Source organism: Chanodichthys erythropterus, chromosome 3 (genome assembly GCF_024489055.1).
Source record: "Chanodichthys erythropterus isolate Z2021 chromosome 3, ASM2448905v1, whole genome shotgun sequence".
In the NCBI taxonomy this organism is placed as follows: Eukaryota; Metazoa; Chordata; class Actinopteri; order Cypriniformes; family Xenocyprididae; genus Chanodichthys; species Chanodichthys erythropterus.
Window position 1 is genome coordinate 37,779,567 of NC_090223.1, and position 14,876 is coordinate 37,794,442.

The 14,876-nt window shown below is 36.3% G+C and overlaps 1 protein-coding gene across 1 annotated transcript in view; it reads right to left on the reverse strand.

Moving 5' to 3' along the window:
- Positions 1 to 14,876, reverse strand: part of cacna1aa (calcium channel, voltage-dependent, P/Q type, alpha 1A subunit, a) — a 103,081-nt gene that overhangs the window by 71,532 nt on the left and 16,673 nt on the right. Inside the window, exon 4 of the mRNA XM_067382144.1 lies at positions 1,294 to 1,385. Within this exon, the coding sequence (XP_067238245.1) occupies positions 1,294 to 1,385 (92 nt within the window). The remainder of the gene's footprint in view (positions 1 to 1,293; positions 1,386 to 14,876) is intronic.

Below are 14,876 nucleotides of genomic sequence, written 5' to 3' on the forward strand. Positions count from 1 at the left end.
TATACTGAATCAGCATATAAAACAATTCTTATGAACTGTATATTCAAGTCTTTTCAGATCATGTGATAGTTTTGTCTGAGGAATATGACGAAATTTAACTTCCCCTACACCAAGCCATCAAATCACATTCGCAGTTGCATTTTAAAACACATCAAATTGATCATGTGACATGCAAGACTCAGTGGCATTTGTCTTCAGCAGGGTTTCTGCAGGTTTTATGAAGGTATTTTTAAGACTTTTTAAAGACTTTTTGAAGACCAAGTAAAAAAAATAATTAAGGAATGAATCGAAGGGAACATAATATGTCAATATGTTCTTTAAAATAAGGGGTGTCCAAACTCGGTCCTGGAGGGCCACCGTCCTGCGGAGTTTAGCTCCAACTTTCCTCAACACACCTGTCTAACAGTTTCTAGTATGCCTAATTAGACCTTGATTATCTGGTTCAGGTGTGTTTAATTGGGGTTGGAGCTAAACTCTGCAGGACAGTGGCCCTCCAGGACCGAGTTTGGACACCCTTGCTCTAAATGTAAATGTCTAGGGAGAAACACAATTAGTTGGATTAACAACACTGTACAGTTTAAAAATACAACTTCCAACAGATATTGATTACTTTTTAATTCATTTTACAAAAAAGCTTGTTATGACTTGTTCTGCTTCCAACCAGTAAAACATGTAAATATCTTTTACTGTACCTTCTGATCACACTGCACAAAAGTGACGTGTTTTTGTCTTGTTTTCCAGTCCAAATGTCTAAAGATTCAAGATGCATTTACTGGAGATACAAAATGACAATCTGAAGTCTTGTTTTCGGTAAAACTGATCAAAATGATGTTTATGATTAAAACAAGAACAAATATCTGCCAATTGGCTCAGAAAAAAATCCACTTAATCCAAATGGAAGTTTTGATAACTCATTGACAGATATATGTTCTTGTCCTAAGCATAAAACTCACTTAATTTTGTATCATTTTTTAAGACTTAATTTTATATTTGCATTTCAACTAAATGTACAGTATCTTGATTTAAAGTTTTTTTTAGATATTTGAATTGGAAAACAAAGACAAAAATACTTTTTTGCATTGCATTGCATGCAACATTTAATGACATGACTAATTTCTCCTCTTTAAAACCTTTTTAAGACCATAATTTGTGTAAGGGCGAATTAAGACTTTTTTAAAACCCTGCTTCAGTGACTTCGAACAAAGTGCGATGCTTAGCAGTACAAATCACATCCACTTTTGATTGTATGGAAAGCATTTATATAGAATGAATTGCAACAAATATGTTACTCACTTGGAATCCCAGACACAAGTTTGAGAGGTCTTAACACTCGAACAGCACGCAGCGTTCTCAGGTCAAAGTCAGAACCCACTGTTGACAGAATTCTGGAGAGAAATACAGAAAGAACCAATAAAGGACCAAGACAAGACAAAGTAAGTTGAGGTTTAACCTGGGATATTGTGGTAAACAAAAAATCAAAATGATTTTGAAGACGGCCCTTGCTAATAGAGGATTTGATTTTAGTGACAGTTTTGATTTTTTGAGAAAAACGTGTATAAAGGGAGACAAAGGTTTATAACCAGAGCTCACGTAAATCTATTTACATCAAGACAAAGCTAATGCCCATTCTGAACAATGACAAAGTGAAAATCATAAATGACAGTATTAAAGCTTCACCTGGTCCGACATCTGTGCTACAGTGTGTGAATCATGGACTCAAATACGATAAGCAGTGGGCATTAATGGTTTGAGAGAGGATGGCACACACAGCCCGTCCCCCCGCAGAGTGAATGTCAGAGGTCCATGCGCAGAGAATAGAGATAAATGTGGGTACCGCTGCTTTGTATTCATATGACCTTTATTTGTGCAGGAAAGTCACTGGAAACTGATTCTCTTTAGTGATAACACGCAGAGAAGAACAAAGACGTGAATCCAACTGAATCAATACAGCACGGATAGTGAAACATGACACAGGAATTTTAATCAACATTCAAACCCCACAGATGTTGCAACAAAATATCTGTTTCAACACCACGTGAAGCCTGATTTTGAAGACGGCTGACAACCTAAACCTGCTTCATTGTGCATGACGTATAGGAAAATGCCCATTGAGATATTTTAACCTGTATAAACTGCTTTGATATGAGTGTCAACTGTTAAAGAAAGCTGCTGCCATCATCTTTGTCTTCAGTAGAGCAAACTAAAAGCAAAGGACACTGATGCAGAGAGGCAGCAATCAGGGAGGTTGAAAGAAGACTGGTTATTCAGTTAATATTGATGTAAATTACTTAGGATGGACAGAAAGCCAAATGTGAAAGAAAGGGGAAGAGAAAGAGAGAGAGAGAAAATGAACAGAGCAAAAGGGGAGGAGGCAAAGAAAGAGAGCCAAAGGGGGCTGGAAGAGGAAGAGGGAACAGAGAGAGGGGAGGAGCTGGATGAGAGTGAGAGGAAGATGCTGACTGGCTGATTTATTCCCATCTCTCCTCGTCTATTTATAGAGCTGCAGTCTGCGAGCCACCACTGTCAGCTGTACCTGACTTATTATACAACACTTTCTCTCCCCTTCTCTAACACACTAACGCACTTATTTCTCTATGAGGGTGGGGACTTTTCATTGACTTCTACTGTTTTATAAAGAAATAATGATATTTTTGATTCGTAACTCTTAGCCTAACCCTCATGGAAACACTCACATTATCATTAAGAATATGTTTATTAAGTCATATTCCTTATGGATACTGTTGACATCTAACTTCAAGTTTTACTATCAAGTGACATTTGGTCCACACAATGTGAGCTTATACACGTTAACATCATGTAAACACATTAAACATACATGCATAAATAAAATGACCTAATGCTTGAGTGAACATTTTAAATTATCCTAAAAACAGAAACAAAAGACAAACCACTCATAAAACACAGATTATTTGTCTTGGTATTTAAACATTTTAGTGCTTTGGCCTAGCAGTTAGTGCTTTGAAACAAAAAAACTAAACAAAACAGAACAAAAATCTGTAGCAACACACAATGAACATATTGGTTCCGTGGCCTACCTGCAAATAAGACAAAACAAAAATATCTAGCAACACAGTGAACACGCTGGTGCCGTGGCCTATCTGCAAAATAGACAAAACAAAACAAAAATATCTAGCAACACAGTGAACACGCTGGTGCCGTGGCCTATCTGCAAACAAGACAAAACAAAACAAAAATATGTAGCAACACACAATGAACGTGGGTGCCGTGGCCTACCTGCAAAACAAAACAAAACAAAACAAAAATATGTAAATGAAACGAAATGAAACAAAACAAAATAAAACAAAACAAAACAAACAAAAAAAACAAAACAAAACAAGAATCTGTAGCAGCACACAATAAACATATTGGTGCCATGGCCTACCTGCAAACAAAACAAAACAAAACAAACAGAACAAAACAAAAAACTAAAATCTGTTGCCACTGTTCAACAGAACAGTGGCCCTCAATGGAGAACACCACCTAGCTCGAGGCCCCCAGGTAATTTAAGGATACATAAAGTGTTTCTTCCACTAAACTGGTGTGCTGAGAGAGACGCCTCGCTTTTTTAGCTTGGGAGGTTTAGGAAGGTGAATCGTGGGTGTGTGGGTTCCAGTGGAGCCCCCAAAGAATCTGACAGATTGGGCTTATGGGATACAGAGGAGGACTCACAGGTGTTTACACTGCACTGACATGGGGCAGCCCACCGGGAGGCATCTGCCAATTCATCTCACCACAATCACAGACACACACTGTGAGTGTGGGAAAATGTGTGTACAGCTAGGCGTGAGAGAAGAAGGATGGGAAAGTGGCAGTGTTTTTTGTAGCAGTGGACGTAAATGGTCAATGCTGCTACTACTCAGAACACTACAGTTTAGTCACCAACATTGTATGAATACTGTAGCAGCAGTGAAGTCAAAAACACGTTCACGTTTTTTTGTTTGTTTGTTTAGAGAGCAAATGAGGATGACACCTCTCACCGCACAGACTTCCTCACAATACACCATATCCCCATAGCAACCGGCAATTCCTCATTCAGACAGTTTCTACGGTTACTGGGCCCTTCTCATTCATAACTGTTTCCATGGGAACAAGAGCCATTTCTCATTGATAGAATCTTAGCATCACTGCGCTAACAAGGCAAAAGGAGGGGTTTGATGGATCTAAAAACATATAGCATCTACATACTCTGCAATCTTAAAAGCCATAGCATACAATCTCTACATACATATGCGAAAAAACAATCATGTTTGGTCACTGTGAAACATTAACTAAAACATTCTACAGGATTTTGTGTGACCATAAAGGAACCCACACATACATTTATAAACAAAAACAGATTTACTCTATTGATTCACAAATGATTCTCATATCTTTGAATCTCCAGCACTAAAGGATCATTTCGGTGTTCTTATTTCAATGTGCACAAACACAAGGTCCACACAAAGTAAGACAAACACACACACACACACACACATTTACATTTATGCATTTAGCAGACGCTTTTATCCAAAGCAACTTACACAGTTGACTAATTAGCGTGAACTTAACACTAATAAATTCCCTGGGTAATACAAGTACAATCAATGGCCCCAACTGGAGGCCTATAATTAATATACTTATGTGATAAATTATTTAATAAATAGCATTTTTTTTTTTTTTTGTGAAAAGTTCATTTAAAGATTAAAGACCCCCTGTAGTGAAAATCAAGTTTTGATGTAGTTTATATGTCTATGTTGTGTTTTTAATATGCTTTAAGACAAACCATGTGCAAATTCATCAGTATTTAGATTTTTTTCTCCTTAAATCTGCAGTGAACCAAAGGCAGCCTCAAAAACGCGGTTTGAAATCGTCCTTGTTCTCTACGTCACAAACATGTTGTAACCATTCACATCAACATGCGGGCAGGCGGGCTTTAGTATACCATTAACTGCAAAGCAGGAGGGTCTCAAGAGAAGCAAGGTTATGAAAAATCAGGTACATTTAGCAATATAGCAGGTGAATTATGTATATGATGTATATTACGGTGTTATTATGAACTATACTGTATGTCTTTCTCCACTGATGTTCTGAGTTGTTCAAAGCGTTTCCAAGGATGCTGATTTTTATAAAGCAGCTGTCTGACTCTGAGATGGCAATTGGGAAAAAGGTTTGTACACAGTATAACATTAGCACAGACATTATTAGCTGTTTGATAACATAGTCAAGCAAAAAGCTAATGATATCAATTACCGCTATGTGTCCTACATAGAGAGCAATACATGATGAAACGCATTACCAACATCAACAACCCTGTATAATTCACTCTCCATCTTCTTCTTCTTCTGAATCAGTTTCTGGTTCAAACATATATGGCTGAATTAAACCAGTAATTCCACTTGCCATCGTTCAGCGTTTACTACAGTAAAGTTGACTGAGTGGCTCTTTGAGCTGGTGCGAGTGAGTGGAGACTGAGCTAATTTGCATATTCATTGATCCGTGTAAATAAAGCAAGGGTGTAGAGTTAAGTTCAAGCTATTTTAAGGCATGAAGAAATTATTTTCACTGGGGGAAAAAAAATTGAAAGAGGTGGTTCATTGCAATTTCACTTTTTTAACTTTAGTTAGAGTGTGATGTTGCTGAGCATAAACAACGTCTGCAAATTTAGGATGCTCAATGTTCAATGCAAACTCTGTTTAAAGGGTTAGTTCACCCAAAAATGAAAATTCTGTCATTTATTACTCACCCTCATGCCATTCCACAACTGTAAGACCTTTGTTAATCTTCAGAACGCAAATTAAGATATTTTAGTTGAAATTCGATGGCTCCATGTGGCCTCCATAACCAGCAATGAAACTTCCTCTCTCAAGACCCATAAAGGTGCTAAAAACATATTTAAATCAGTTCATTTAAGTACATTGGTTCAATATTAATATTATAAAGCGACAATAATATTTTTTGTGCACCAAAAAAAACAAAAAAAACGACTTGGCTGATTTCAAATCACTGCTTCATGAAGCATCGGAGCACAATGAATCAGTTTATCGATTCTGTTCGGAGCGCCAAAGTCACGTGATTTCAGCCGTTGGCAGTTTGACACGTGATCTGAATCATGATTCGACACACTGATTCATTTGTGCTCCGAATCTTCCTGAAGCAGTGTTTTGAAAATCAGCCATCACTATATAAGTCTTTATTTTGTTTCTTTTGGTGCACCAAAATTTTCTCGTCTCTTTATAATATTAATATTGAACCACTGTACTCACATGAACCGATTTAAATATGTTTTTAGTACATTAATGGATCCTGAGAGAGGAAATGTCATTGCTCCCTATGGAGGCCTCACGGAGCCATCGGATTTCAACTAAAATATCTTGTGTTCCGAAGATTAACGAAGGTCTTATGAGTGTGGAACGGTTTGAGTGTAAGTAATAAATGACAAAATTTTCATTTTTGGGTGAACTATCCCTTTAAGGACTACAACAAACGGCTGGTAGGGACTACAATGAGCTTCTTCACTGGTTGGTGACATCACTAACCCTAAAATTTACATAAACCCTGCCCCCGAGAACACGCATCAAACGATTACAACGATTTATAGATTATCATGACAGAATATGCTAATCAATGACTTTAAGATAGTTAACTCCACATCAGCTACATAAATTCATCAACTAACCATTCAGAAACATCCTGTTACATTCTACATGTTGTCACTTCTTCTTGAGTCTCTCCATCATGTTCCGACTCCGGTTTGAACATAAAAGGCTAAACAGTTTCTGACATTTTAAGTGAGTCTTCATGAGGAAATCAGCGCTGCTAACATAAGCTCTTGAAACTCCGCCCTCTTCTTGAGAGCAGCAGCTCATTTGCATTTAAAGGAACACACACAACCTGAGTGTTTTTGCCCAACCCTCAAAAAGTGACAATTTTATCATGCTATAAAAATGATCTGTGGGTTATTTTGAGCCAAAACTTCACATACACACTCTGGGGACATCAGAGACTTATTTTACATCTTGTAAAGGTGGCATTATACAACCTCTTTAAATGTGTCATTTTGTTTATCAAAGATGAGTTTTAAGGGATAAAATTATTGACTACAGGGGGACTTTAAAACAAAGCATATGTTACACCTAAATTTGAGATTTAATTTGAGAGTTATTTTGTTTTATAATTAGAATTCATTTCACATTACTTTAGGATGCAACCCCAATCAGGTCTGACAAATATTTCATGACAAAATGATTCATATTCTTGGAACAGCTAATACTTTGGTGTACTGGAAGGTGTTATTGCAACGATTTTGCTCTTTCAATCATTTAACTATGACCACTGTGCATGCATAAATGGTGTTTTTGTGCACTCTCTGCTTCATGTTGTGGCTGTTTTACATCAGATTTAGATGTGTTGTTCAGGTCAGTATATTTCTATCAGAAAATAAAGAGAAAAAGAAAAAGGGAAAAAGGGAAAAAGAGAAAGGGCTATTAATGTGTGTTATATCAAAGGACCAGAGCTGAGGTGTTGAGAGGGGACATATCATTTCATCTTCAAAGTGCTCCTCAACTGAAAGACACATCCGCCATTTACCTACCACAGCAAAGAGAGAACAGCTGTGAGCAGAGAGAGAATATCAGCATGTGAGTGTGTGAGGAAAGAGAAAGTTATTGTGTCTCAAGGTTTTGCTGGATGATTGATCATCTGCAGTAGTGAAAAACAGGTTACTGCAGCAGCTCCTGCATAGACTGCTCTCATTGGCTTGCTCTGCTTCTCCTCTCTCTCAGTCTCTCTCTCTTACACACACACACACACACACGCCACTGCTTGTTTCCAACCTACTGCTTCCCCAGTTGCATCTTTCCCTTTCTCTTCTCTTTCTCCTCGCTAAACCATAGGAAGCATGGAAAGACAAACCCAAGATCACACTGCAATTCATTCCACCAGCCACAATTTCTCTTTCTTGCTTCCCTTTTCTCCTTCACCCTTGCTTATGATGTATTTGTTTTTCCATCTTACTAAAATTTGAGTCATAAATATACACATACATTTGTTAAACAGGACAATTGCTCAGCCTACTTCAAACGATCATTGTGCACATGATGAAGACTCAGAATGGAGTAAGTAGAGAGAAAATGGCTGCAGTAGGCAAACAGGACTATAGCTCTCCTCCCTACTGCAGCCAACACACCCTCTGACCCATTTACACATACACACAGTCTCTGCTAGATCAAACAAGAGAATCTCATTCTGTACGTACATATACAAACACAAATACATAACACAGAGAGAAGACAACAAACACCTATGTGTGTACCTTTACAAAAATTGTAACCATAGTATAGAATTAATACAGATATTTTTGAAACACTTATTATAATAAAATTTTATTATAATAAAAATAGTAAACTAGCATTTTATCTTTATATATTTTAGTTAACAATGTACTAATAAGACTATCCTGTTACAATCATATTTTCACTCCATATTTTATTTTGTTGGGTTTTATATAATTGGACAAGCTAAATACACCACAGTTGCTACCATTACATTGTACAGTAAAATTTGGTCATAGAAATCTGCAAAAATATCAGTTTTAAATTCTCTATGAAACACTTGTGCACAAGGATTATAATGTCAATCCTCTTAGAATCAACCCTGTTTTCTCATAACTATATGCACTTGTAGATATTATATTAAAGGGTTAGTTCACCCAAAAATGAAAATTCTGTCATTTATTACACACCCTCATGTCATTCCACACCTGTAAGACCTTTGTTAATCTTCGGAACACAAATTAAGATATTTTAGTTGAAATCCGATGGCTCCGTGAGGCCTGCATAGGGGGCAATGACATTTCCTCTCTCAAGATCCATTAATGTACTAAAAACATACTTAAATCAGTTCATGTGAGTACAGTGGTTCAATGTTAATATTATAAAGTGACGAGAATATTTTTGATGCACCAAAAAAACAAAATAACGACTTATTTAGTGATGGCCGATTTCAAAACACTGCTTCAGGAAGCTTCGGAGCACAAATGAATCAGTGTGTCGAATCAAACCGCCAAACTGCTGAAATCACGTGACTTTGGTGCTCTGAACAGCTGATTCGACGCGTTTCATAATGCTCCGAAACTTCATGAAGCAGTGTTTTGAAATCGGCCATCACTATATAAGTCGTTATTTTGTTTTTTTGGCACACCAAAAATATTCTCGTTTCTTTATAATATTAAAGGTGCCCTAGAACCAGTTTTTACAAGATGTAATATAAGTCTAAGGTGTCCCCTGAATGTGTCTGTGGAGTTTCAGCTCAAAATACCCCATAGATTTTTTTAAATTAATTTATTTAACTGCCTATTAATTTAATGATGCCTATTTTGGGGCATCATTAACTATGCACCGATTCAGGCTGCGGCCCCTTTAAATCACGCGCTCCCTGCCCCCCCCCCGAGCTTTTGACTATAATACAGTGCATTTACAAAGTTCACACAGCTAATATAACCCTCAAATGGATCTTTACAAGATGTTTGTCATGCATGCTGCATGCATGGATCGGATTATACGAGTATAGTATTTATTTGGATGTTTACATTTGATTCTGAATGAGTTTGAGGCTGTGCTCCGTGGCTAACAGTTAATGCTACACTGTTGGAGAGATTTATAAAGAATGAAGTTGTGTTTATGAATTATACAGACTGCAAGTGTTTAAAAAACGAAAATAACGACGGCTCTCTTGTCTCCGTGAATACAGTAAGAAACGATGGTAACTTTAACCACATTTAACAGTACATTAGCAACATGCTAACGAAACATTTAGACAGACAATTTACAAATATCACTAAAAATATAATGATATCATGGATCATGTCAGTTATTATTGCTCCATCTGCCATTTTTCGCTATTGTTCTTGCTGGCTTACCTAGTCTGATGATTCAGCTGTGCACAGATCCAGACGTTAATACTGCCTGCCCTTGTCTAATGCCTTGAATATGGGCTGGCATATGCAAATATTGGGGACGTACATATTAATGATCCCGACTGTCTTTTAAACAAATGACATTTACATAAGAAGGAGGAAGCAATGGAGTTTGAGCCACTGTACTCACATGAACTGATTTAAATATGTTTTTAGTACATTAATGGATCTTGAGAGAGGAAATGTCATTGCTCCCTATGGAGGCCTCACTGAGCCATCAGATTTCAACAAAAATATCTTAATTTGTGTTCCGAAGATTAACGAAGGTCTTACGAGTGTGGAACAACATGAGTGTGAGTAATTAATGACAGAATTTTCATTTTTGGGTGAACTAACCCTTTAACATATTAAAATTTACCTTGAGTTGCCTTGAGTAGGCACAAAGCTATTCATCACATTGTCTAACAAAACAATTAAAATCTTACAAAAGTTTACTGGAAAAGGCATCAGGTTCTTACAAAGACACAGCGTATGAAAACTCACTAAACACAACATGCACATCTACCCCTCTTCAATCCAACTCAGAATATGACAGAGCTGAGAATCAGTTCACTGCTGATGTGACAAAGCACATCACATGATAAATGTTTATCATGTGCCACACATATACCTCCCGCACATTTTTCACAACACCCACCATGCGTTAAACTACCAATAACAACGCATGAGATCCAGCAGTTCTGTGTTAGTAATCATACTAACTGAGCTACTATGGATGATCAATCAAGCTTGTGGATTGTAGGTCAAGTGGCAATATCTGCCTGAGCCTTTTAGCACCTCTCCTTTCAGCCCTAGTTCTCTAAATTACAAACTAAATTGGATATTTGAGTGAATTTGATGTACACAGAGAGGGATGGAAAGGCTATAAAATGCATGCGGGAGAAGAGAGGCATTCAGAAATTCAAGACTTTCAGGTCTGTTAGATTTTTTTTCTTTTTTGAAAACATTAATGGTTTTTTCAGACATTAAATTGAAAGTGACAGTAAAGAAATTTTTAATAAAAAAAAAAAAACGTATATTTCAAATAAATGCTGTTCTTTTTGTATTTCTATTTATCAAAAAATGTATTGTGCTTTCTGTGCAGTTCTATATTTAATTTAATTTTTTTTTTTTTTTTGTGGGACGTACCAAATCAGCATATTATAACTGAACATGTGACACTGAAGACTGGAGTAATGAAAATTCAGCTTTTTCAGCATCATACTCAAGCACCATACTCAAAAAGACTTGAGGCTGTAATTGGTGCCAAAGGTGCTTCAACAAAAGTACTGAGCAATGGCTGTAAATACTTATGTGTGATTTTTTCGTTTTTTTATTTTTAATAAATTTGCAAAGATTTCAACCAAACTTCTTTCACATTGTCATTATGTGGTATTGTTTGTAGAATTCTGAGGAAAAAAATTAATTTAATCCCTTTTGGTTGAACTGCTGCACATGAACTATTTTAGACTCTGAACCTCAGTATTGGCATCCACTGTTCTGATTATCTTGTGCGACATAAACTTAAATGTAAAAGCCCATTCACGCCACATTCGGTGCTACTATACTAAAGGAAAGAAAATATATTATCCAACAAAACTCTTCACATAGTTTTCACACAAGCCAATCTATTACTGAATTTTTGTTATTCTCTTAAAAAATTTGGATACCTGAATGAATGCCCTTTAAAAAAAATAACAATAACATCTATCCAGGTAAAAACGATGCAGAAAAGATGCATTGTTTGTAAAATCTTGTAGAACTTGGAGTTGAGGCAAACAAGGCAGTTACTAAAGCTGTAGAAATGTGGAATTAGCCTTATATTAAATATAAGGTAGTGTAAGGACAATATAAGTCACTTTTATAGGTTGTTTATATAGTTTCATGTGTTTAAGATGTTTTTTCATTATAAATACCATAGTTTATTATTAGTAATATTAATATTGTTGTTGTTATTATTATAGAAACCATAAAACCATTGAGAAATTATGAGGAACATGTTTTTTGTCAGTGATTACAGTTAAACTCTTGATCTCTGCAAGAATTATGGTAACTTTTCACTAGGGCAACAAAAGAAGTTGTATAGCCTAGATCCCATGAATTAATGATGAAGCTATGACTTTTCTTTTGTATAGATATGTTCAGTTCTAATAAAATGTAATTGTAAAATTAAAATATTAATTTAATAGTTAAGAGCCTGCAATATTCAAATTTTTAAACACATTTGCAGTATATTAAAAATTATCTACTATTATTTGTTTCTATCATTAATTTATTCATTCATCTATTAATTCCAATTTAAAGGCCTTAGCACCAGCAAAAAGTCCATTACTGCCCCAGTCTAACAAGATGTTCCCCAGGGTTCTGTTCTTGGGCCTTTACTCTTCATCATCCACATTCTTCCATTAGGTCACATTATCAATAAACATGGCTTTAACTTTCATTGCTATGCAGATGACACCTAACTTTACATCCGTTTCCAATGCACTGCTCCTTTCCCCACCAAATCCATTGGCTTGTATTGATGATATACAGTAAATGCTTGGATGACTCAGTGTAACTGTATATGTCTCTGTGCCTGCTGTCGTGTTCATTTCTTATAGTATTGTAAAGCAACCTTAAGTTTGCAAAAAGGCGCTATATAAAATAAACTTATTATTTATGGGGGAACATGTGGGCTGTTTAGCCCCAGGCCAGCCCTGATGTTTCTCCTCTTCTAGGGCCAGAAAGAAGACTTCCTAATGATGAAACAATTTAAAGTAAATTTCGGTGTTGGTGTTTCTGGAAATCTGTTTGCTTTGACCTCATATCTAGTGAAAATGCATTTATGCTTTTAATGTGTCGTAGCCTTGAATATTTACTTTGCATACTCATTGTTTCTCTCTGCATTGGAGATTTGATATGATTTTTTAATACAGTAACAATTAATTTTGATAGTCCCCTTCAGACATGCTGTTGACTATAAGTAACGTTGCACCTACATGTCAACCAACTCTCATTGGTGTATTAGTGGACTGTCTGCTTAATATCTGCTAACACTTTATTTTGATGGTTCCCCAACAGACATTCTACTAGTAACTTTGTAACCCAACTCCTTGTTCTACTTACCCCAACCCCACCCCACCTATTGCTCAACCAGTACTCTAATAAAAATTAGTTGACATGAACATTAATTATAGTCAACATGCCTGTTTTGTGCATTATATTGTTCTGTTCATTATATTATTCATGTTTTTAAATAAGTATATTGCAAGCTCGACATGCCATTTGAAGGTTAATGCAAATCTAAGTGTCTAACCATCAGATTTTCTTGTTATGCTCTTCCTTCCTCCGAGATTGTCTACAGCCCTGTGCTGTCCCATCATTCTTCCTTCTGTATGTCTCTCTCTTTTCTGTCAAGCTCTCTCTCTCTGGTGACATTTGTAGTGTGTCCTCACCGCTTGTATCTGCAGTGCTGCTCTGATCTTGGCTCACCATGAGCTCATTAGGTCAGGAGAACACAACATCACTTGCTGAGCGGTTACACCTCACATACACTCACGTCTACACGAACACATGCAGAACATACATGTAAAAATAAACCAAATTGGCAAAGCATTCACCCATAAACCTTTTAAAAAACAGAATATGACAGCAGGCATTTAAAAGAGCTTATTTGTATTTTTAAAATTCCAACACAAGCAGGCATTTAAAGAGCTTGTTGGGTAAATTCACTAAACGGTTGCACCACTTTTGTAACTGTGCCTTATTCACTAGCCACCCTTAATCCAATTTAACCAGGAATATTCTGTATAGATCAGGTGTATTTAAATTAAGTCATTGTCAATCTTTTCAGCACAAACACACTTTTTTTCTATGCTAATTAGGCTCATTATAGATGCACCTAAGTCAATGTTACAATTAATGCTATTACTGCTCATGGAAAGTAAGGCTGGGTATTGACCAGGGCCGCATTAAGACTACAAGGGGCCCCTGGGCTTTAACTCTTGAGGGGGCCCTTCATTCACCAGAACTATTACCTACATTCACTCAATCTTCTTAATCACACAGTGCAAGTTATCCGCCTTCAAATGTGGAGGTTGCATTTGAAGGCTGTGTAGGCCTACGTCATTGAGGCCAGCTCATTTAAGAAAAACAACCGTTGGATTGCAAAGTAAGAAAGAAAATACAGCATTCTGCACCTCACGAGGAATAACCATCAATTTTATTATGGTTACTTTTCTTAAATAAGACATCCTTAATGATGTATGCAGCCTTCAAATGTGACCTCCAGAGGACGCAGCCTCTGAAATTAGACGCAGATTCGAACAGTAACAAAGGCGTCAGTTTTACTGTATCAATTCCAGTCTGAGTCCTTGTCTTTTGGAAGTGCATTTCACACAGTAAAGATGTCACGTCAACATCTCAACAACACAAACCAAATAGATGTTGTTCGTAAGCAACCGGCTGCCATTATGCACATTTTTACATTGTTATGTAGGTTTGTAACAGGAAGTGAGACTGGAATTGCTGAAGACTCATTTTGGCAGTTTAAAATTAATTCATTCTTTAAGGCAAAAAAATACTTTTTTATCCTGCACTTTGATCGTTAAAACAATGTGACAAAAACACACGTTTAATGTCATGATTGTTACCATCTATTTGCATTAGTTTATATCCAGCTGGTCGCTTTTATCAATTCGTTATGCAGTAAAGTTGCATAATTTAAATTAGTGTCATGAGAAAGCAAACTGTATCGTCATGCAGCAGACATAAACAAATCAGAAATGCATTCGATTTCAGTTATCTTTTACCATCACTGTAATACAATACAAATCTTATTTAAATAATAATCAATGTTCTTAAATGGAAGCAAATAATGTATACATACATATAATGTGTGTCTAATGTCAATGTGGCCTTTGTGTAGATATTTAAAGATGGT